Source organism: Pantherophis guttatus, chromosome 5 (assembly GCF_059756535.1).
Source record: "Pantherophis guttatus breed Tessera chromosome 5, ASM5975653v1, whole genome shotgun sequence".
In the NCBI taxonomy this organism is placed as follows: Eukaryota; Metazoa; Chordata; class Lepidosauria; order Squamata; family Colubridae; genus Pantherophis; species Pantherophis guttatus.
In genome coordinates this window covers 82,128,551-82,151,932 of record NC_142067.1, presented here as the reverse complement: position 1 = coordinate 82,151,932, position 23,382 = coordinate 82,128,551, and the positions used below count along the sequence as shown (strand labels likewise).

The 23,382-nt window shown below is 46.5% G+C and overlaps 1 protein-coding gene across 2 annotated transcripts in view; it reads left to right on the top strand.

Moving 5' to 3' along the window:
- The first annotated feature begins 1,084 nt into the window (after positions 1-1,084).
- Positions 1,085-23,382, top strand: part of NHS (NHS actin remodeling regulator) — a 540,422-nt gene continuing 518,124 nt past the window's right edge. For both annotated transcript variants that reach the window (XM_034434594.3, XM_034434585.3), the window contains exon 1: positions 1,085-2,059. In XM_034434594.3, coding sequence (XP_034290485.1) covers positions 1,633-2,059 — 427 coding nt within the window. In that variant the 5' untranslated portion in view covers positions 1,085-1,632. The remainder of the gene's footprint in view (positions 2,060-23,382) is intronic.

Sequence of the window (23,382 nt, the reverse complement as noted above, 5' to 3'; positions counted from 1 at the left end):
TCAAAAAGGTTGCTTGGGTTAACTGCCAGCCAGTGATTTTCTAGGCTGAGGATGGGCTTGAAGTTGAATGTCCTCAGCCTTATCTTCTATATACCTTTTAGTATTTTGAAAACAAACAGAACATCACTAGTAGCAAAAGTAATTTAAACTTCCTGTCAAAAGATGAACCTCTCAAAAGAAGGGATTTATGACCTGAGTCATGAACAAATCACATTCAAATAATTTCAAAACTCAGGAGGCATGGATGTTTGTTGCAGTCTTATTATTTGGCTGATGACCTGGTGTGGTAGAAAGAAGTTGGGACTACAAGTATCAGAACTCTCAACTAGCTAGGTGGGAATTAGAGATTGTGATTCTGGAACTCTGATTTCAGGAAGAAGATATCACTGAGTTCACTCTCCTTGGGCTGAAACTGGTAGTCAGCTAAACATTTACCCCATTACTAGTGGGGGTACCTGGGGACCTGGATACTATCGGTAAGTGGGGTCAATCAGGTTTTGGATGTTAGATATCCAAGAAATTGTAGAGTTCTAAGATAGACTACTAAATTAAAGGCCATGGAAACTATGGAAATCCAATTCAAGTGGAGGGCATTTTAAATTCTTTTTAATTCCATTGAAGAAGAGGAGTTAATTTTCCTTCACTTATATCTGACCATTATTCAAGCCATACCCTTCAGCAGTAAGAAGTTGCAGTCTCATGTTCTTCTGATGGTTTTGGATCCAACTCTAATGTTCTTGGGCATGATAACTGAGGTTTATGCATACAAGAGCACAAATCAGGTGATTGTTAATTCCTCTCCTAGGTATTTAGTTTTAACTCTGATTGGATTGCAGCCTAAACCACAAAGATATTCCTAGGGGGAAAATCCTCCATCATCAGTCTTTTATGCATGCTATTTTAAATGCGCGCGCACCTCTTGCTGTCTTTATGAACCCCATCTTGCAAGAGGTGTTTTGCTTTAGCTGTCAAACTTTTAAAGGCTTCCCTCCTCTACCTTCCTTCCGTTTTCTTCCTATTGCCCATTGATGGTGCATTGGCACACAGCGGCTGCTCGGAATCTGCAGTGACTCCATGCGGTCATGAGGGGGAATACCTCTCGCTTTCTCTTTTATGAGATCGCGGGTGTCTCTCCCTGCCTGCCTGCTCCTCCTCACAAAAGCTTTGGGCGAATTCCTTTCTCCGGGTTTTCAAGCCATCTTTTAAAAATCCATCCCGTTCTCTCGCGTTGAAAGCTGGAGCTGTGTCGGGAAGCAAGAGGCGAGAGACAGAAGGAGGAAGCTTGCAGAGAGCAGGGAAAAGAGGGAAGGAGGGAGCGATTAGGGAAGCAACCGATAAACCGGCGGCGAAGGTGGCTGGGGACGCGGCGCAGCGGTCGCTTTCCAAAAGCGAAAGGATCCAGGCGGCGAAGAAGATCGCCATGGGGGAATAACGCGCCTGCCGATGCCGGCTGTAAGCAAGTGAAGGGTTTGGAAGAGGCGGTGGAAGCAGCCGCCGATCCCGCAGTCTGGTTGCAAAGAGTCCGGACAGTGGAGGCTGGCGGCTCGGACTGCTGGCTTTTGGGCTGGGAAGGAAGAAGCGGGCGGGGAAGCGGCGACATCCACACAGAGTGTGACGCCGCAGGCTTTGGTCATGCCCTTCGCCAAGAGGATCGTGAAGCCCCAGAGGCTGTGCCGGCGGCAGCACATCGCCTCGGTGCTAGACGAGAACTCCGGAGTTGAGCTTCCTCAGCCAGTGAGCTTCCGAGGAGAGCCCGGGGAGGCGATGGACGAGCCGGAGGAAGAGGTTCCGGCTGGGCTGGCTGCAGCGTTGCCCGCCGAAGGAAAGGAGAACCAGGAGGCAGCGGCGTTGATGCTTTTGGATCTATGCTCGGTCAGCAATGTGGCTCTCTCGCGGATCCTCCGGCAACTCTCCGATGTGGCCAAGCACGCCTGCACCCTTTTCCAAGAAATCGAGAGCGAGATCCAGCTCACTCACCGCAGGGTCCAGGCGCTCCACAGCCGGATTGGCGGCGTCCAAACCATTTTACACAGTTTGGATCCCAAGCAGGAGGCAGTGCGTAAGTGGAAGACACCTTCTTCTCCCTTCCTTCTCCTTGAGGCGACCTCGGCGCTGGTTCACCTTAACCTCCGCTCTTTTTCGTATGGCTCTTAAGGGGAATCGCCTGGGAGGCAATCTGTGGATGGCTGTTGGCTGTCTTTTTCCTTCGCTTTTTCAGAATGGGGAGTAGAAGCGAGATTTGCTCTGATGGGTGAAATGCTGGTACCAAGCGGGTGGTGGTGGTGGAGTAGGCGCGGAAGATAAAATGGTGCTGTTTGGGCATCTCGGGGAGGTGTGGCCCTGAATCTCTGAACGCGGCTATTCCCGATCTCTCCCCCCCCCACCCCCACGCCGCCTTTCTTTCTGCTGGAAAAAGATGCAGCTTCGGCAGACGAAAGTTTTCCCCTCTGCGGGAAGTGCAGATGGGACAGATTCGCCGACACGGGGGGTAAAGGAAGGGGAAGGTTCCTGGGCCGAGATGAACTGTGCGGAAAGTTGATTGGGGTGTGTGCGCGCCTTTGATTTTAACGAGCCATTTCTGTCAAAAAGGGCTTTAGGGCTGTTTTGGTTTCTCAAGCGATTGCCGGAGAAAACTCGGTGGGTGGCATGGAGATGAGTCGTGGTTCGCCTTTCAGGCATCCCCCAGCTCGTCCTCCCACCTGCCTCGAGTCCGCATCCTCGAGTTCTCGGTTCCAGCCTTGAAGAAGAGCCGTTCCATGGGCTGGATTAGAAGGAGAACGAGTGATCTCCCTCCCCCCGGCCCCCCTGTGGAAAACGGCGCGGCGATGCGCGGGAGACGCCTAACGTGCTGGGAGGGGATCAGTCGCTGATCTCATGCGGAAGAAGGTGAAGCGCGGGGGGCGGGGAGAGGAGAGACAGAGGAGTCCCTGGCTATAGCTGCAGGGAAAGGAACGGGGGGGGGGCATATGGGGCAACCTGCATTCCGCCACCCTAGATTTTGCAGCGATCTGCGTGACCCACTTTTCCGCGGCTGAAACTGGGGAATGAGCAGGGGGAGGCCCACATGGTGCATGCGTGAGAGAGGCGTGCGGCGCAAAATGGGGGTCCGCTCCCTCTCCCTCCCCTGAACCGACAAGGTGACCATTCTGCAGTGATAACAGACGAGCCTCCGTGTCTGCCACTTCTCGGAGAAAGGGGTGGTGTTGCTAGCTGGTGATAGTGAAGATCTAACGGAGGGCGCGGGGAAAGAAGGAAAACGTTTTAGCGCAGATTTTCCTAGCCTATGCCTGCAAATGACTGGGTTTCCTAAACCCAAACCAGCACGCCCAGTCTCTGGAGGACACTGAGTTTCCCCATCCTTGTCGGCTTTGCAAGCGGTCATCCGCCACTCATCTAGTCCAACTGCACTGCTTTAAATGGATATAATCTGAAGGAATACACAGTATTAAAAAACAACCTATAAATAAGCAAACAAATTTTAGCTTTGGTTGAAAAATGACAGATGGATGGGCAGGACTTGATGGCTAGAATCTATGGATCACACACTCAGGGATATGATGTAAAAATATCTAGGTTAAGTCTTAGCTCAGCATTCTGAAGTCTGCTTTTCTATTGGCGAGAATTCTAAAAATTATACTCCAACAAGAGGAGGCATCAGTTTTGAGGAAAGCTGGAGAGGTTTTTCTCTTCAACAATATCAGCCTTCCCTGACATAATGTTTCTGGATGTAAAAGAAAGAAACATGATTCTATTAGTTGGAGAGTACGAAAGTTGTTGGGCAGGTCATTTAGAAGCACTAGATTGGGGGAGTAATATTAGGGGGGTTATGGATGTGTCCTGTCTTGCATGTAATTCTCTCGCTCTCTACAGTCCCTCAAGAAAGGATTTTTATCCATCAGATCTTCACCCTCCCAATTTATCCTTTGAAATTCTCAACTAATTTATGGTTAATAGTCATCTAGAATGGATCATTCACTGATTTGGGGTGACTGGCTACTACTTAAAAGAGTAAACACTGAGATTGGAATAGTTTTTATGAAGCTAGTGTTCTTCAAACAGCATCTTTCAGTACTTTTAGGCAACTGGATTTACAGTCTAGCATATTTGAAAAATGGGGAAAACTAGATTAGAACCCCAGATTAGAACTTTGGTTGAATTCAAGGTTAAAGAAGCATTACAAACAACAATGTTGGATCTATGAACTTTATGGTATTCCCCATCTTAGTCTTTGACAGTACTTATGTATAACAAGCCATTATGATTCTCTACCTATTTAATTTCCTTGTCTGCTTTCAAAGAACTTGGTGCTTTGAGTTCAGTAAATACACAGTACAGATATTGAATATTCTCTGCTGAAAGTATCTACAGTATCTGCAAGACCATAAAGGGAATTATTACTATACCTGTTTGTTATGGAAGGAGCTGTGTTTCAATAATAGAAGATTTGCTTATCAGGATAGTTAGTTCTTGTCATTTCTGAGAAGCAGGTTTGATTCATTTCTACAGTTTCTAGGGATACTGCCTCTGTCCTGGAAAAGGTGAATTTTATTTATTCCTCACATTTACCTATAGCTGCCTATCTTATAAAAGGTGACTTTGTCTTATCTGGCATGTGGCTGTTTATGCAAATATCTAGATTTAGATACTAAAGTTATCTTTTTGGTGATTTGACTTTATGCAGTTCAAAAGGCATATTCTGAAGATGAGATGCAGTGAATTTGGTAAATGGTTTTAGGCTACTTAGCATCTGGATGAGTGGTGGGTTGGAAATCCCACATGTGTTTTCTCTTATTTCTTTATTTTATTATAAAATAATAAAATAACAGCAATTGCTTACAACAGCAATATAAGTAGTATGTCAGCTGTTGAGGTCCACCACGGAGAAAATGTGGGAAATAGACACATTAAACCCAATATCAGGAAGAATTTGACAACAGTTTAAGGAAAGTTTATATTTAAAGATGGAATGATGTGTGGTGAATGTGATGTTGTGGTGAAGGCCTATATCAGGAAGGCCAACTTCAAATACAACATTTCTCTATGCAATTTTGCATCTCTCTTATTCTCAGTTCAAAAGATTAGCACAGTATTAAAGGATTGGAAGAGAAAGTGCTATGCATGCTATCTTGAATTCCTGAAGGAAAGGTGGAATACAAATCTAACAATGGCCTGAAAGTTAAGATCTGCAGGAAATGCCCACTTTGAAGATCTCTTGATCTCAGATCCTGTTTTTCTTGGATGTGTAGAAGGATCTTCTCATTACTCTTAGGTTATGAGACCTATTTTTTTGAGTGATAAATTTGGGTCCCAAGCTCTGAATGCTTAGATAATGCAAGGAGATACAGGTAATCCTTGATTTATCAGCCCAAAATTTCTGTTGCTAAGCAAGACAGCTGTTAAGTAAATTGTGCCCCATTTTAGTTATTAAGTGAATCATTGCAGTTGTTAAGTGAATAATCAAGTCATTAAGTGAATCATAAAGTCGTTAAGTGAATCTGGCTTCCCCCATTGACTTTGCTTGTTGGAAGGGTACAAATGGTAATTACATGACCCCAGGACATGCAACTGTCATAAATACATGCCAGTTGGTAAGTGCCTGAATTTTGATCACGTGACCAGGGGCATGTTGCAACAGTTGTAAGTGTGAAAACCGATTATTAGTCACATTTTTCAGTGCTATTGTAACTTCGAATGTTGTACGTCGAGGACTATCTGTATCTCCTTTGCAAGGTTTTGATTTTAGTACTTACTTTAATGTCAATGTTAGCCTATGTTTTAAACTCCTTAATGTTTGGGGGTTAGAAGTTAGGGTCATTGTCAGCAGCTTTGAGTGTTCAATATACCAACATATAGCAATAGCATTTAGACTTATATACTGCTTCACAGTGTTTTACAGCTCTCTCTAAGTGGTTTACAGTCAACATATTGCCCCCAACAATCAGGGTCCTCATTTTACCAGCCTCGGAAGTATGGAAGGCTGAGTCAGCCTTGAGCCTGGTGAGATTTGAACTGCCAAACTGCAGTCAGCCAGCAGTCAGTACATGCATTCTAACCACTGCGCCACCAGGGCTCTTAATAAGAGGAGATTTACTTCCCAGGTTAAAAGAACAAGAACAATAAATAGTTATCAGTCTATTCACTGAAAAAGGAAATGGAAGGCAAATTATTAAGCACATAAATAAATAAATTCATAATTTCTCACCATGGATTTATTAACTTTTTAAGTTTCTAATAAGAATTCTCCACAGAAGCCAATGAAGAAAGTGGAAGTCAGGATGTGATGCCAAGATACCTGAATATGTTCAACTATTTATGTTTATGTTTATGTTCCATATCCTAACCCTTCCAAGACTGTGATAATTTCAGATGCTGTTTTTCTAACATACTGACACTTCTTCATCGTGTAGTGTCAACAAGTTAGCGTCAATATGTGACAATATTTTCAGTGTTTTTTTATGAGAAAAAAATCTGCTAGGGAGAAAGAGATCCCATGATTATAGAACCAAGATGCTTTTTGATCTAATAAGTACTAGGATCACTGTCTGGAAGCCAACTAATTGTCCTTCAGACTTGAGCCCTTGAGGCCACTGGTTTCAACTTGCATAGTTCTAAGTACTAGTTATAATCTAAAATATCTGGTGAGCACAAAATTAAAAAAAAAACCACCTCTACCTAGACCATGTGCTGCTTCAAACCTCCATAAACACACATTTTCTGCTGAACTTGCTGCAGCATAATGTGCTCTTATATTCCCAAAAGCCACTGAGAAATAATGTTTTTAATTAATGCTGCAAATTTAGCATGTGTAGACACTCATTTTGTAGGGGGGAAAAGTGTTGTTTATTAAGCCATTAGATTGCCTTGCAGTTGTGAAGACAATTGGTGCTGTGACATTCCTAATTGCAGCACAGCAAGGATGCTTGTAAAGCTAAGAAGTGCTATATCTGGGCTTCCCCCTCATTCTGAAAATATACTTAGATTCAATTGGAAATAATTAACTCCATCCCGGCACAAGAGAAACAACATGACAAAGAATTTACACAGCACAGAATCAAGAGTTGGAAAGGGCCATTGAATTCAACCTACTGCTTAATGCTAGAATCCAAATTAAACCTTTGGAGTCTGAGCTTGATTGTTTGCTTGCAGACATTTCATTATCTGACTAGGTAACATCTTCAGGGCTGGAAGGGAGCAGGGTTTGCTCTTTGTTTATATTTGGTGACTTGCTCTGTCAATATTACTGGGGTGTGTGGTTTTCTCCTTGGTAGTTCTTTGATTAGGCTGTTTTATACTACTGATTTGCTAATAGTACTTGATTGTTTTGTTATCTGAGTATTGATTGCTGATAGGAAATTTTCTGATCTTTTGTTTCCTTTTTAGCTTTTTCATTGTTTCTTTTGAATGTAAATATTGTTTATCTCTATGTACCTATTGATGGCTGATTTGTCTGAGTACAAACCTTCCAGGAATTCGCTAGCATTTTTTTATTTAATTTGGCCTAAAATGCTCAGTTTCCCAGTTGAAACTGTTAGATCGGCGCAGGAATGGAAGATGCGACCAGCTCGTTACATTAATAACTTTATTTAGAAACAGTAGCAAGACTGGCTGCGCGCTGCTGGAGCTCTCCTTATATTCGCTCCAGCAGTCGCACCTCCCCTGACAGTGATTCAAACTTTCCCGCCCGATGGCTGGCAGCCAATCCGGGCGGATGTCCTTATAAGGACATAACACTCCTCCCCTCTTAGTCCGAAAACAGTCAATGTTCATCAATCAAAGTCACGTAATCACGCAGATACGTAGGACGCCTTGGCACCCTAGTTGACCTGCGCAGTCTCACTTCTTCCTCGTCCCCAACCCGGACGGACGGGGCACCTGTGTCTCCTGGTTCCCTCCCCGGAACTGGGCTCGGTTCGGCTGGCGAGTGTGCGGGGTCACCCTCAGCGCCTCCGGCCGGACCGCAGACCTTGGATGGCTGGTTCTGGTGGTCTTCCTCCTGGCCTGTGGATCTATCGTCTCGTTGAGGCTGCTCGGTTCCGACCCGGGAAGAGCGTCTGAGTCTCGGTAGGTCCCAGGCTGTCACTTGCTCCTCCCCGGTCTCCCGGGCACTGCGGTTCGGCTGCGGTTCGGCTCGTTGTCGTCTGGGGGGTGGTTCGGATCGGTGCCCTCGGGTCTGGTCTGCCAGCGGTGGATGGTGTTGGCTCGGGTCGTGCTGTCCGACCTCGCAGGGGTGGCGCAGGTCCCCTTGGTCGGGCTGGCGTTGGCCTACCCCGTCGGGTCGGCGGTGGTCAACCTGGTTGGGATGTCGTTGTGGGGCTACCTCCCCGGGTCGGTGGAGGTCTCCCCTGCCGGGGTGGCGCAGGCCTCCCTGGCCAGGTTGTTGTCGGCTTTCCCTTCGCCCTAGTCCCTGGTCTACCGCAGGTTGGTGGCTGGGGTCATCTGGGCTGGGTTGTTGTTGCCGGGTTGTCTTCTGTGCTGGGCGGGGGTCCCTCTCGCCGGGGAGTTGTGTGCCACCCTCACCCATAGGCTGTGGTGTGCCCACCTCAGATGGTCCCCGGTCTACTTGCCTGTAGTGGAGGTCTCCCTGGCAGGGCTGTCACTGATTGCCTTTGCCGGATGGGTGCGATGCTCCCTTTCGGGGTATGTCCCGGTCTACTCGTGGGCTGTTTTGGTGGTCCCTCGCCCTGTCGGGCCGGGTGCCCACCTCGCTGGGTTGGTGTTGCCATCCCCCATGTGGCTGGCCCCAGTCTACTGCTCTGGACTGTCGGTGTGTTAGCACCTGGTAGTGTGCTTGGCCGGCCTCGTCAGGGTGGCGGTGGTCTGCCTCGCCGGGGGGTGTGGTAGGCCTACCTCGCCGGGGTGTCATAGGCCTACCTCACCAGGGTGTTGTAGGCCTACCCTGTCGGGGTGTTGCAGGCCTACCTCGTCGGGGTGTTGCAGGCTTACCTCGTCGGGGTGTTGCAGGCCTCCCTCGTCAGGCTGGTTTTCTTGCGCTCCCCCCACCTTTTCCGGAGCTGGTCAATGTGACGTCTACAGACCTGTCCATCTTCCAGCTCCACGGTGTAGGACTTTGGGCCGGTTGTGCTGTCTATCTTCCCCTTCAGCCACTTAGGAGAGCCGTGGAAGTTTAACACGAAAACCGAATCTCCCTTGCTGAAGGCGCGCAGCGGGCGGCTGGCCGTTGCGGTCACTTCTGAGCTGTATTGGGGGTGCAGCCGGTCCAATGGTGACCTCAACCTTCTGCCCATCAACAATTCGGCCGGGCTCTTGTGGGTGGTGGCATGCGGCGTGATGTGCTGGGTGAGGAGGAATTTGTCTATTCTTTCCTGCCAGTCGCCCGTGCCCATCTTGGTGAGTGCCTCCTTGGTGAGTCTCACCATTCGTTCCGCTTGTCCGTTCCCAGCCGGCCTGTACGGGGCGGACAGGGCATGGTGGATGCCCAGTCCTGCCAGGAATGCCTCCATGGCCAGGGATGTGAGTTGGGGACCGTTGTCGGAGACCAGCACATCCGGCAGTCAATGGGTGGCGAAAAGGCGGCGCAGGGCCCGGATCATCGCTTCCGTTGTGGTCGATGCCATGGGTACCACCTCGAGCCACTTGGAGAAGGCATCGACGACAATGAGTAGGTGGCGCCCTTGCATCGGACCCGCGAAGTCGATATGGATCCTCGACCAGGGGTTGCTGGGGGTCTCCCACTTCGCTGTTTCGGCTTGTGGTGGTGCTGGGCGTACTTCTTGGCACGGGTCACATCTGGAGACCCATTCTTCGATGTCTCTGTCCAGTGAGGGCTACCAGACGTAACTCCGTGCCAGGGCCTTCATGCGGACGATGCCGGGGTGCCCTTTATGTAATGTCTCTAGCGCCCGCCGTTGCAGAGTGCTTGGAATCAGCACCCTGTCTCCCCATAGCAAACAGCCCTTCATTGTGGACAGCTCCTTCTGCTTTCTGACGAATGGGCTGAACTTTTCCTCCGTCTTCTCAGATGGCCACCCCCTGAGGACCCAGGACTTCACTTGGCGGAGTGTGGGGTCCTTTTGGGTGTGGACGGCCACATCTGCGGATGAGACTGGACAGCTGGCGTCGTCGTCTATGTGGAAGAGGTGGAGCGTGGGGGCTGGGTCTTCTACTGGATCCTTCAATGGGCATCTACTCAGCGCGTCGGCGTTTCCTATGGCTGTGCCTGGCTGGTGCACGAGCCTGTAGGAGTAGCCGGCTAGGAAGATGGCCCATCTTGTCATCCGCGGGGACATGAAGGTCGGGGTGGGTTGGTCGCCTGCGAGGAGCCCCAGGAGTGGCTTGTGGTCGGTTACTATGGTGAAACTCCTCCCGTAGAGGTATTCATGGAAGCGTTTCACTCCTGCAACGATGGCCAGGGCTTCTTTGTCCAGCTGGCTGTAGTTGCGTTCCGCGCCGGACATGGTCTTTGAGAAGTAGGCTATTGGGGCTTCGGAGCCGTTGGGCAGTTCGTGGCTGAGGACTGCCCCCACCCCGTAAGGGGACGCATCGCAGGTTAGCTTAATGGGGAGTGTCTCATTGTACTGGATGAGGACGCTTTTGGAAGTTAAAAGTCCTTTCACGGCCCGGAATGCTGCTTCATCTTCTTGGCCCCACTTCCAGGAAGCCGCTTTCCCCAGCAGGCGGTGGAGTGGCTCAGCAACTATGGCTTTCTGTTTGAGAAACATTGCATAGAAGTTAAGCAATCCAAGGAATGCCTGAAGTTCCGTTTTGTTTTTGGAGCTCGGAGCTTCATGGATTGCTTTCACTTTTGATTTGGTGGGGTGGATGCCAGTGCTATCTATGAGATAGCCCAGGAACTCGACTTCCTGTACTCCTAGGATGCATTTATCTCTCCTGACTCTCAAGCCCTTGGCCTTGAAGCGCTGCAGGACAAGCCTGAGCCTTTCAAGGAGTTGTGCCTGTGAATCTCCGGAGATTAGTACATCGTCAAAGTATGGCACCACCCCTGGAACGCCTTGGAGAAGGCGTTCCATCATTGATTGGAATATGCCGGGGGCAGCGCTGACTCCAAACTGGAGACGGTTGCATTTAAATGCCCCCTGTGTGTGACTATTGTTTGTGCCTCCGCCGTTTTTTCATCCACTGGCAGTTGCTGGTAAGCCTGGGCCAGGTCCAGTTTTGCGAAAATTGAGCCAGTTCCCAGGGAATGCAGCAGATATTGCACCACTGGGACTGGGTATGCGCTCTGTGCCAACACCTAGTTGATGGTACAACGATAGTCGGCGCAGATGCACACAGACCGATCATGCTTCAGTGGGGTCACAATGGGGGTCTCCGATGAGGCATGATCGATCGGTTCCAGGACGCCCTGGGTGATCAGCTTGTCCAGCTGCTCGTCTACTTTTGGCCGCAGGGCAAATGGAACCCGGCGGGGCTTCAGCCTAATTGGGGTGATTCCCTTGTCCAGATTAAAGGAGATTGGCCTCCCCACAAATTTCCCCAGTTTACCATCGAAGACTTCTTTGAACTCTTCGATGAGGTTGTCGAGTTCATCCCTGCGAATTTGATGGATGCCTCCGATGGATAGCCCAGCGGCTTAAACCACTCCACTCCTAGCAGGTTCAGTCGGCTGTTCTCCACGACTGTGATGGGAAGCTTGCCTTGGAACTCGTTGTAGGAGACTCGGATGTTTGCTCTTCCTAAGACTCCGATGGGGTTTCCCCCAAAATCGATGAGCTTTGAGTGTAGTGGCTTCAGGTCTCGTTTGCTGATGCTGGGTTGCAGGCGCTTCAGCTGGTGCCAATCCATAATGGAGTAGACCGAGCCCGAGTCTACCTCCATTGAGCAGGGTGATCCCTCCACGTGGATGGTCACATGGAACTTGGTGGCATTGTCCGAGTTTGTGTGGGCGATGGTCGTCTGGTGGACTGCTCCGCTCCGGGGAAATTTGTCGTCTCTGCGTCTAGATGGGCCAGAGGACCGTTTGGATGATCTCTGGTATTCTTTCAATTTTCGCGGGGACGGTGGCTGGAGGGTTCTGGGGCTGGTTCCTTGGCTCTGCAAGCTTCGGCGATGTGACCCCTTCTGTTGCAGCGTCTGCAGGTCGCATCTCTCCACTTGCAGGTTGCCCTGGCATGGTCCCCTCTGCAGCTGGCACAGCGCTCCCCCTTGTAACTTCTTTGAGCGGTTTCCCGCCTTGGGGGTCTGCATACTTTGTGGACGGTGGACTCCTCCTCCTCCTCCGATCCAGCTGTGGACTCCTCAGTTGATGATTGCTTTGTGGTGCGAATCTTGTGGATTCCCTTTGCTCTGCTTACCGCGGCTGCCGCTTTCTCTGAGATTTCGGATGCGGTGGCTTCCTCCACCACATCCTTGAGCACGAGTTTCTTCCTGCTCAGGAATTTCTTTTGCAGGCCTCTGTCCCTCATGCCGAAAACCACGCGGTCAGCAATGGCGTTGTCCACATGGTCAAATTCGCAGCTGGCTGCGATTTGGCGCAGGGCGGCCACGAATTCTTTGATGGTCTCACCTTCCTTCTGATCCCTCTGATGGAAGGTGAAACGGTTCGCCACTGGTGTTCCTGTTGGGGCATAATGGTCCTCCAGGATCTGCAGCAGGTCCGTCCATGGTACTTCTTCGATGTCTCGTGGTGCTACGAAATCGATGGCCATATCGAGAACTTCGGAGCCGCAGTTGGCCAGGAAGATGCCCTTTTTCCGGTCATCGTCGGCATCCCTGATGTTGTTGCCTCTCAGGTATTGCCGAAATTTGACCATGTAGGATTTCCACTTGTCCTTCCCTGGGCGGAAAGGAGCAAGGGCTGGCAAAGTGACTTCAGCGGATGCCATGCTTTCGGAAATGCCTACTGGTGGTTTCAGGTGCCGGTGTCTTGGTCTTGTTGGCTTGGCGCCACGAGGTTCGTCTCTTGCTCTAGTCCTTCGTCGCCAGTGTTAGATCGGCGCAGGAATGGAAGACGCGACCAGCTCGTTACATTAATAACTTTATTTAGAAACAGTAGCAAGACTGGCTGCGCGCTGCCGGAGCTCTCCTTATATTCGCTCCGGCAGTCGCACCGCCCCTGACAGTGACTCAAACTTTCCCGCCCGATGGCTGGCAGCCAATCCGGGCGGATGTCCTTATAAGGACATAACAGAAACTATGGCAAGGTCTTCAATATATTGTGAAATTCATGAATTTTCATCATGTCCTTGGATTGCTATCTCATGGATGCTCTTTGCTAGTCTTCTGTCTTTATGTTCTAAATAGTGGCTGTTGTAGTCCTTATACTGTACGTTGTAGATGACTCCTGTTTTTTCTACTTGGGACACTGGGTCTTTTTTTCCACGTATGGCAGTATTATTTTTTTCATAGCTTGTATTGGTTGTGTTATAGTGGATTGGGTGGTCAGATACTTTTTGGTAAAGTTGCATGAGTATCTATTTAGTTGAAAGGTATTATATAGGTGGTCTGTTTCTTTTTTCTAATGTTTGGGTTGCTGCAGTGCACTTGTTCTCATTTGAATAACATTCATACATAGGTCCTCTTGTCTTAGGTTGGATTGTTATTTTTGTAGTGGAGCATTTGTTTAGTAGGTTGGATTGTTATTTTTGTAGTGGAGCATTTGGTTAGTATGCTTTTCCTCTATTGATGAAGAGATCCAGGAAGAGTAGTATGTTGTTGTTTTCTTCTTTTGAATTTTCTTCCTTTGAAGATGATGGTTGTTTCCTGTATGTTCTCTAATTGTTCCTTTTTTATTATGACAAAGATGTTACCTACAAACTGGATCCATACTTTTGTTTGGGAGTCTTCTATTTTCTAGATGCTGCATTACAGTCTCTGCTATGAATACTTAGAATGATGAGCCTATAAGTGTTCCTCTGATTTGTTGGTAGATTTGTCCATCAAATTAAAAGTAGGTGGTAAGGTAGAGGCTGATTTCTCTCTCCAAAGTTTAACATTTCCAATTTCTTCCATCTCTGCTCATAAAATTTACTTTCTAGTTCTCTGTTCTGTGAACTAGTTCTCTTGTTCTTTAAAAAAAATAAGGACAACTTTATTAAAAATTTTCAATTAAACAAATAAAAAATAACAGAAACTGATAATTGAAATACAAGAGAGAAGAATGAAAGAAGAATCAAAATCAAAAGTGCAGAAGGAAGAAGGTAAGGAAATACAAATACATTATTTCTGATTTTCTTTTACAACATACATAAGTATAAATATACATTAAACTCTTACTCTAGGTTTATTTTTCATTTTTCTATTATCTGCCATTTTTTCTAATCATCAGATCCATATGTCATAACTTCATTTTTTTTCTGTTTCATGCAAAAACTTCAAAAAGATTTCCAATCAAGATTAAAACCAACCAATGGCTTTTCTCTGATCAAGGTTGTCACTTTTGCCAAGCCAGCCACTCTCAATTTCACCATCCATTCTTTCACAGTAGATATTATAAATTCTTTCCATTGTTGCGCTAGTGATGCCCTATTGTCATACATAAAAACGAAGTTCCATAGTTTTTTTGAACTGTATCCATCAATCCCAAAAGGAATATTTCTGATTTTAATTGTATATTAGTTTTTTAAATCTTCTGAATTAATGTATGTATTTGAATCCCAAGTTATTTACCTTTTTTACATGCCCACCAAGCAAGATAAAAAGTCCCTCGTGTTTTAATTTCCAGCATATATTTGAGATACATTAATACATTTTAGACAATTTTTCTGGTGGTAAATATCAATGGTGCATCATTTTATCTATGTACGATAAATCTACGTATGTTTTATCTACGATTTTAACACAAAATCAGTTTCAATCCTTTCATCCATGTATTCTCCCATTATTCTATTTATGTATTGTAACCAAAGTTTTTAGCCCATTTGATCATACATTATGTTAGATTTGTGGATAGAGAGACAGGAGGCAAGCTTCAACAACAGCTCTTTATATAACAACTATCTACAATCCAGCAGCTAGCCTCTCTGACAGCCAGCCCTTTTATAGGGAGCTGTCAGGAGTCTAGCCAATCACATTCAAGTAATTTTCCTGCTTGAAAAATGGACCAGAGGGAAGACTATTGTTACCAATATCTAACACACCTCCCCTCTTGATTTGAACCAACTATTTACATACGTAATCACGCAGATAGGTGGGGCGTTTGCTGGCTCTACCTGACCTGCGCAGCTCAGTTATCGTGGCGGCAGTGGGCTGAAAGGGAGTTCCTGTTGCTGCCTCTTGCTCCGCCCCTGGAAAGTCCTGGAACTTTTCGGGTGGGGCCTGGATGTCTACGAGAACCGGTTCGTGGGAGGAGCGTCGCTGGATTCCTGGCTCATCTGGTACATCCTCCAGTTCCATCGGGCTTGAGTCTGCTAGGAATGGATTAGAGTTAGATTCCTGCTCTATTGTGTCTTTGGAGATCTCTGGGCTGATACAGCTTCAAATCTGATTGATTTGTCGTCTCCATAGGTGCCCATCATGTAATCTTACTATGTAAGATTTAGAGCCTGTGATTTTTTTCGATTTTACCCGGTAACCACAATGGTCCTTCGGCAAAGTTCTGGGTGTGAACCAGGTCCCCTATGTTGAAGGTTCTGGTGGAGTTTTGTGTTTTTGTTGTTGTTTCTGGGCAATAGTTGGGGTGTACGTGGTCAAGTAGAGACCTGAGCCGGTGGCCCATTAATAGTTCTGCCAGGCTCCTTCCTGCTACCACACTGGGTATTATGTGTTGATACAGGAGAAATTTATCTACTCTTTCCTGCCAGTCCTCGGGTGCCAGTCTGTCTAATGCCTCTTTGGCTGATCTAATGGATCTTTCAGCCAGGCCATTACTGGCCAGATGAAAAGGTGCTATGAGGGCATGGTGTATCCCTAGTTCTGTTAAGAACCCCTCGAATTGTGTAGCGGTTAGTTGTGGCCCATTATCTGACACCAAGACATTGGGTAACCCATGAATGGCGAACAATTTTCGGAGGACCTTGATTATGGCTTCGGCCATAGTGGTGCTCATTAAAATGATTGCCATCCATTTGGAATAGGTGTCCACAACTACGAGGAAGGTTTGGCCATGAAAGGGGCTGGCAAAATCAATATGGATCCTCGACCAGGGGACCCGGGGACATTCCCACTCTTGGGCTGGTACTACGGGGGGAACTGGCTGTGACTCCTGACAGGGCGGGCACCTGGCTACCCACTCTTGGATCTCCCAATCCATATTCGGCCACCACACAAAGCTTCGAGCTAGGGCTTTCATCCGAACAATCCCCGGATGGCCCTCATGTAATGATTTTAACACAGAATATCTTAAACTCTGTGGAACAATTACCCCATAGCAAACACTCCCCTTGTGAGGATATTTCATGCTGCCGATTGGCAAACAGCTTGAATTCTGCCCCGAATGGACCCTCTGGCCACCCCTTCCACACCCAGTTCAATATAGTTTTGAATGTTGTGTCCTTAGCCGAGTGCTTGGCCACATTAGTGGAGGTTACAAGGCTAGAGTCCAGGCAGTCTATCAAGAGGACGGGGAGTCCTGGGGTTGGGTCGTCCAACAAGTCCAGCAGCGGGCAACAGCTGAGGGCATCAACATGCCCCAATGTTCGTCCAGGCTGATGCAGCAGTTTATAACTGTAGGCGGATAAGAATATGGCCCACTGCGTAAATCGGGGTGACAAGGCCACAGCAGTCAGTCGATCCCCAGCCAAGAGTCCCAAAAGTGACTTGTGATCCGTAACCAAATCAGAATCCCTCCCAAATAAGTACTTGTGGAACTGTTTCACCCCGGCCATTGCAGCCAGCGCTTCCCTGTCCAGCTGGCTATAGTTCCTCTCCGCACTAAACAGTGTTCTGGAGAAATACGCGATTGGGGCCTCGGTTCCATTTGAGAGGTGGTGGCTCAACACAGCCCCCACGCCGAACGGGGAAGTGTCACACACTGGTACCAACGGCAGGGTGTTGTTGTACTGGATTAGAAAACTGTCCGTGGACAAGAGGCCTTTTAACACCGAAAAAGCGGCAGATTCTCTAGGTCCCCAGGTCCACACACTCTTTTTGGCCATGAGCTTATGGAGCAGCTCAGCAGCCTTATTCTTTAGGAAGACACTGTAGAAGTTGAGCAAGCCTAGGAAGGCTTGCAACTCCATCTGGTTCCGTGGAGTGGGGACTTCCCGAATTGCCCTGACCTTACTGTGGGTCAGGTGTATTCCCTCCCTGTTTATCTGGTAGCCCAAGAATTCAACTTCTGGGACTCTGATCTGGCATTTGTTGTCCTTGACTCAGAGCCCCACAGATTTGAATTTTTCCAAAATTTCCCGTAAACGGGATTTCAGTTCAGTTCATTGACGGTGATTAATACATCGTCAAAATAGGGCACCACCCCGGGGATTTTTTGCAATAGCCTTTCCATGAGACTCTGGAAGAGGCCCGGGGCAATGTTAACACCAAACTACAGGCAATGATATTTAAATGCACCCCTGTGCATAACTATGGTCTGTGCCTCTGCAGTAGCACCATCTACCGGCAACTGCTGGTACGCCTGCACAAGATCTAATTTTGCGAAGAGGCATCCAGGGCCTAAGGAATGCAAAAGTTGTTGAACTATGGGCACCGGATACGCGCTCTGCTGGAGTGCCTTATTTATTGTGCACTTGTAGTCTGCACAGATGTGCATTGACCCATCACTCTTGACCGGGTCACTATTGGGGTCTCCCACTTTGCGTGGTCTACCAGTTCCAGGATTTCCTACTTTATCAGTTTTTCCAATTCCTCGTCTATCCTTGGTTTAAGGGCAAGGGGGACTCGGGACTTTAATTGGATGGGGGCAATCTTGGGGTCTAGACTGAATGAAATGGGGGTGCTCATATACTTGCCTAGCTCTGGATTAAATGAATATCTCTGAATTCATCCTGGAATTCCCGAATGAGATCATTGGTCCAGGAACAGGCGATGGCGTTGATGCCAGTTATGCCGAGACCCAGGGCTTCAAACCAATCAAGCCCAAGGAGGTTCAGAAGGTTGCCTCCGATGACGGTCAGGGACAGGTTCCCCTGGAACTTGTTGAACTGCATCTTGAAAGAACCGCAACCAATGACGGGGATTTGGTTCCCCTGATAGTTGCTGATTTTCAATGCTTAGCAATCTAGCTGTGTTCTCTGGATGCCGGGAACTGCAGATTTCAGCGCTTGCCATGAAATTATGGTGACCGACAAGCCCGTATCGATCTCCATGTCACAGGATGAGCCCTCGAGTTGGATAGTGACATGAAGCTTCTTCGTGCAGGGTGCGCTTGTTTGCCCTATTCTGGTTTGATAGTTAGTTTCAAGGGTCTTTGCACTGGTAGATTCGCGCCTGGGCTTCCAGGCTTCCCGCCTTGTAGGTCTCGGACCTTCTGTTTTTGGTGCGTCGGGACCAGTTCACGGGTAAGCGGGCAGGCTTGCTCAACAGACCTTTGCCAAATGCCCCTTGTGCTCGCAACGGAGGCAAATGGCATCTCTATAGCGAAAGGACGCTCTCGGGTGCTGACCCCTGTAGCTGGCACATGGTTGCCTTTAATTTTCTTGTTCTGTGGGTCTTTTTCGGTCAGTGCAGTATATTTCGTCTCCGCTTCCGTCGTCTTCCTCTTCGTTGTAGAGGTTTTCATGTACCATGGCCATTGGCTTTGCGGCTGCTGGGACGGTGGCCAGCTTCTGGAGTGACTTGGCCGCTCTGTTCGACGACTCAGTTGCCCGAGCGTCGTCAAGCACAGCCTCCAATGTCAGATTCGTTTTGGCCAAGAGTCTCCGTTGGAGTTGGAGATCTTTTACGCCACAAATGATCTGATCAATTAAAATATCGTCCAAGTCTCTGAATTCGCAATGAGCAGCGGCCTTCCGGAGCGCTGCGATGTATTGATTAATGGATTTGCCATCCTGCTGTATTCTATGCTGGAATTCATAACGCCGCACTGTTTTTGATAGTGCTGGGGCATAGTGCATCTTGAGTGCATTTTGTAGCACTTGCCACAGTACCAACTGTACCGGTGTTGGCTCAGATAGGGCTTCGGTGTTGTCGAAGACATCGTGCCCACAGTGGCTCAGGAATAACTCTCGCTTTCGGTTATCCGGCAACCCAAGGAGATCATTCACTTCCATGAAGCACTCAAATCTGGTCATATAAGTGCCCCACTTCTCCTTTGCCGGGTCGAATGGCATTGGTGGGTGAAATGCCATAATTCTTGCCGCACTTCATTCTGCTTGAATTTGGCACGCAAAATAGCTACCGTTCACTATTTGCCACTGGGCTAGATTGTCACGTTGTCAGCTCTTTTTGGATTCTCCGTGTCTCTCAGAATCCCACCTTCATTGCCAGTGTTAGACTCGTGAATAGAGAGACAGGAGGCAGGCTTCAACAACAGCTCTTTATTTAACAACTATTTACAATCCAGCAGCTAGCCTCTCTGACAGCCAGCCCTTTTATAGGGAGCTGTCAAGAGTCCTAGCCAATCACATTCAAGTTATTTTGCCGCTTGAAAAATGGACCAGAGGGAAGACTATTGTTGCCAATATCTAACACATTATTTCACTTGTTCATCTTTTATTTCAAATTTCAATAATAGTTTGTACATTTTAGCAATAGCATATTCATGTAATTCTATTTCAATTTCCATCGTACCTTGTTCAAAACCAAAAGCCCTTTTATCTACTTTGAATCTTTTTAATATATTTTATGTCATGACATCATAAAGGCATTTTCAGACACAACCTAAGTTTATATTTATTTCATACTCTCAATATGGCATGTAGAGTAGAGTAGAGTAGAGTAGAGTAGAGTAGAGTAGAATAGAATAGAATAGAATAGAATAGAATAGAATAGAATAGAATAGAATAGAATAGAATAGAATAGAATAGAATAACAGAGTTGGAAGGGACCTTGGAGGTCTTCTAGTCCAACCCCCTGCCCAGGCAGGAAACCCTGCACTACTTCAGGCAAATGGTTATCCAACTACTTCTTAAAAATTTCCAGTGTTGGAGCATTCACAGCTTCTGGAGGCAAGTTGTTCCACTGATTAATTGTTCTCACTGTCAGGAAATTTCTCCTTAGTTCTAAGTTGCTTCTCTCCTTGATTAGTTTCCACCCATTGCTTCTTGTTCTACCCTCAGGTGCTTTGGAGAATAGTTTGACTTCCTCTTCTTTTTGGCAACCCCTGAGATATTGGAACACTGCTATCATGTCTCCCCTAGTCCTTCTTTTCATTAAACTAGATATGCTTTAAACTTATATGCTTTAGCCTCCAGTCCCCTAATCATCTTTGTTGCTCTTCTCTGCACTCTTTCTAAGTCTCAACATTTTTTATACATTCTGGCAACCAAAACTTAATGCAGTGTTCCAAGTGTGGCTTTACCAAGGCATTATAAAGTGGTATTAACACTTCATGTGATCTTGATTCTATCCCTCTGTTTATGCAACCCAGAACTGTGTTGGCATTTTTGGCATTTTTTGGCAAAAAATGATTTTTGAAATCTACATTAACCTTAACTTTGTCATACCATAAATAACCATGCCACCCAAACCTTCAGTCATGCACTTCTAGTTGCAATCTTTTATTTTTCAGTGCCAGCCACTCCTTCATCCCAAACTAAACAAGCTGCAGAATACAATATCAAATCAGATAGACCTAAGCCTTCTCTATCTTGAATGTCTTGTGACACCCTGTTCTTAACTCACCTTGCCACACAAATTTAGATATGTCTTTTTGCCATTGTTTAAATGGTACATCTGTTGTCAAAGCAAAAATAACATTCTAGGGAAAACATTCACCTTAATCATAGAAATTCTCCCCCAGCAATAACAATTGTAGATTTACCTATCTTGACATATCTTTTAAATCTTCATTCTGTATTCTATCATAGTTATTTTGAAACAACATACTCAACAGCTGTTTCTTCCATTTGTTGATTCAAATATGTCAAATTAACACTCAAGTATTTTACACAGTATATAGAATAACAAGGTTGGAAGGGACGTTGGAGGTCTTTTAGTCCAAACCATGCTTGAGCAGAAGACCTTATACTATTCCAGACAAATGGTTGTCCAATCTCTTCCTGAAAATCTCTAGTGATGGAGCATCCACAACTTCTTGAAGCAAGATAGTGATGAATTTTCTCGCTATCAGGAAATTTCTCCTTAATTCTAGGTTGGATCTTTAATGTTCTTACATCTGTTACTTCTTGTCCTGCCCTCAGATGCTTTGGAGAGTAGGTCAACCCCTTCTTCTCTATGACACACTATATTTCATTTCTGATGCAAGCAGGAATTGCTTATGTGTTTATTTATGGGATCAATGTAAAGATCGTTTCTTCTAAAATGTTTACTTTCAAATCTGCTAGAAAAGTTGATGTTACATTGAATCTGCTTTATGTTTGTCTCAATAGATCAGCATTTACTTTTTCATTTTCTCCATGGTTTACAGAAGTATATTCAAATTGGCTTGACATAACAGTAATTTGGATAAGATAAAAGACCTTTGTGGCCTTCACTTAGTGAAAAGTTGAAGAATACAATCCCATAAATGGAAGCAAAGGCACTAATTGCCCTCAGGATCTAGCTAAGCCTTTCTCTGACTGTCATTCCAAAATGGATTAAGTTTACAACTCACAATATATTTGCAGGATACTAGGTAGAGCAGGATTGGTATATTCTGATGGTGTTGTAGTTTAGGTTTTAAGCCTGCATAGTTCATGTGGTTCATGATTTGTTTGTGTGAATAGATAATATAGCTCCATCTAGTCTAAATTATTTTTCACCAAATGGAAGAAACACCTGTTCAGTACTTCTATCTATTGATGTTTTCTGACTAATCTAGCAGGATGTTATCAGGAGGGGAGCATGTTAATGCAAATAAAATAATTCTGATCAAATCAGTTCGGATCAAACAATATAACTTAAATAAGATAAAATCTGTACTTCACTCTGGATATATTGTTTTGCTTGTATACAGAGTTCTCAATGACCATCAGTAAATTATACAGTAGGGAAATGATAATTTTATAATTGGCCTGGTTTGAAGAATACTTGAAGTCATATATGAATTATTTACTTTGCCTCCTGAATGCTACTATGGATCTCCTTCTACCCCAAAATAACAATCTCCTGAGTTAGATTAGGTTGATAGAGACTATAATATAGTACATGCATGATCTAAAACGTAGTCTGTTTTATTTAGTTTTTTTTATTATTATATTGAATGAACATCCTACTGTGATTTGTCAAAAGTGCTTTATTGTTTAACATATTGTGTTCCCTGGTCAATGATGGGTTATATAGTAAAATGGTATTGGTTCTCTTAGTGTAGTTGTCTCTTCCTGAAGTTGTGCTCAAAATTATTTTATTTATAATTTTAATAATAATTCAGTCAATTTACAGTTCACCTATAGCCAAAGAGCCAGTATGGTCTAGTGCAGGTGTCAGCAACCCACGGCTCCCTGTCGTGGCAGAGGAATGAAAGAGCTGTCGCCCTATCACGGTGATGTCAATGGCTGGAGTCTTAGTGTGGGAGCGAAGCGTCCCTGCACTTGCCTTTGCGCGAAACAGCATTCTGCCTTTGGTACATTTGCTGTTGCTGCCTCCATGGCCTGCCTGACCTTTCCGCAGCACAGTGAAATTTAACATGCTTCACAATGGGGGAGATGGGGTCTCCTCCTCCTGCAGCCACAATGCGACCCTGCGTTGTCATCGGCTTGCTCTCCCCTCCCGGATGTCAGTTGCTTTTCCTGCAGAGCTGCCGGTGTTGTGATGCCTCGCCTCCCCACCAGCTGCTCCTGGGCTCGTCAGCCTCCAGATGTCAGATTCCCACCACTCAGCACCCGTTCAGGGGTTCCTTCCCCCCCCAGAGAGAGAGGGGGAGGGAGGAAAAGAGAGAGAGGGAGGGAAAGAAGAGAGAGACAAGAGGCACAGAAACAAAGAGAGACAGAGAGAGAGACAGAGAGAGACAGAGAAAGAGAGAAGGAGAAAGATAGGGAAGAAGGGAAAGAGAGAGAAAAACAGAGACAGAGAGATAGAGAGTGGGGAGGAAAAGAGAGAAAGAGGGAGTGAGGGAGGAGGAGGGAGAGAGAGGGGGGAAGGTGAACAACATTTTTACAGAACTAAAAATACATTGAGGCTTTTGAGGCGAGTGGCCAGCAGGCGAGGCCGGGTGTGACAAGAGGTGGCTGGGAGGGGAGGGTTTAGGCATTGCAAATAATTTAACAACCGGTTCTCTGCCCTAATGACTGGCTGCATAGGTGTGGCGGGTGTGTGTGTGTCTTGTGACTGGGTGGGAGTGAGTGACGTTGAGTTGGCCACACCCATCCAGGTGTTGTGGCTCCTTGTATTTTCTTTTCTGCGGGAAATGGGTCCAAATGGCTCTTTGAGTGTTTAAGGTTGCAGACCCCTGGTCTAGTGGTTAAGGCACCA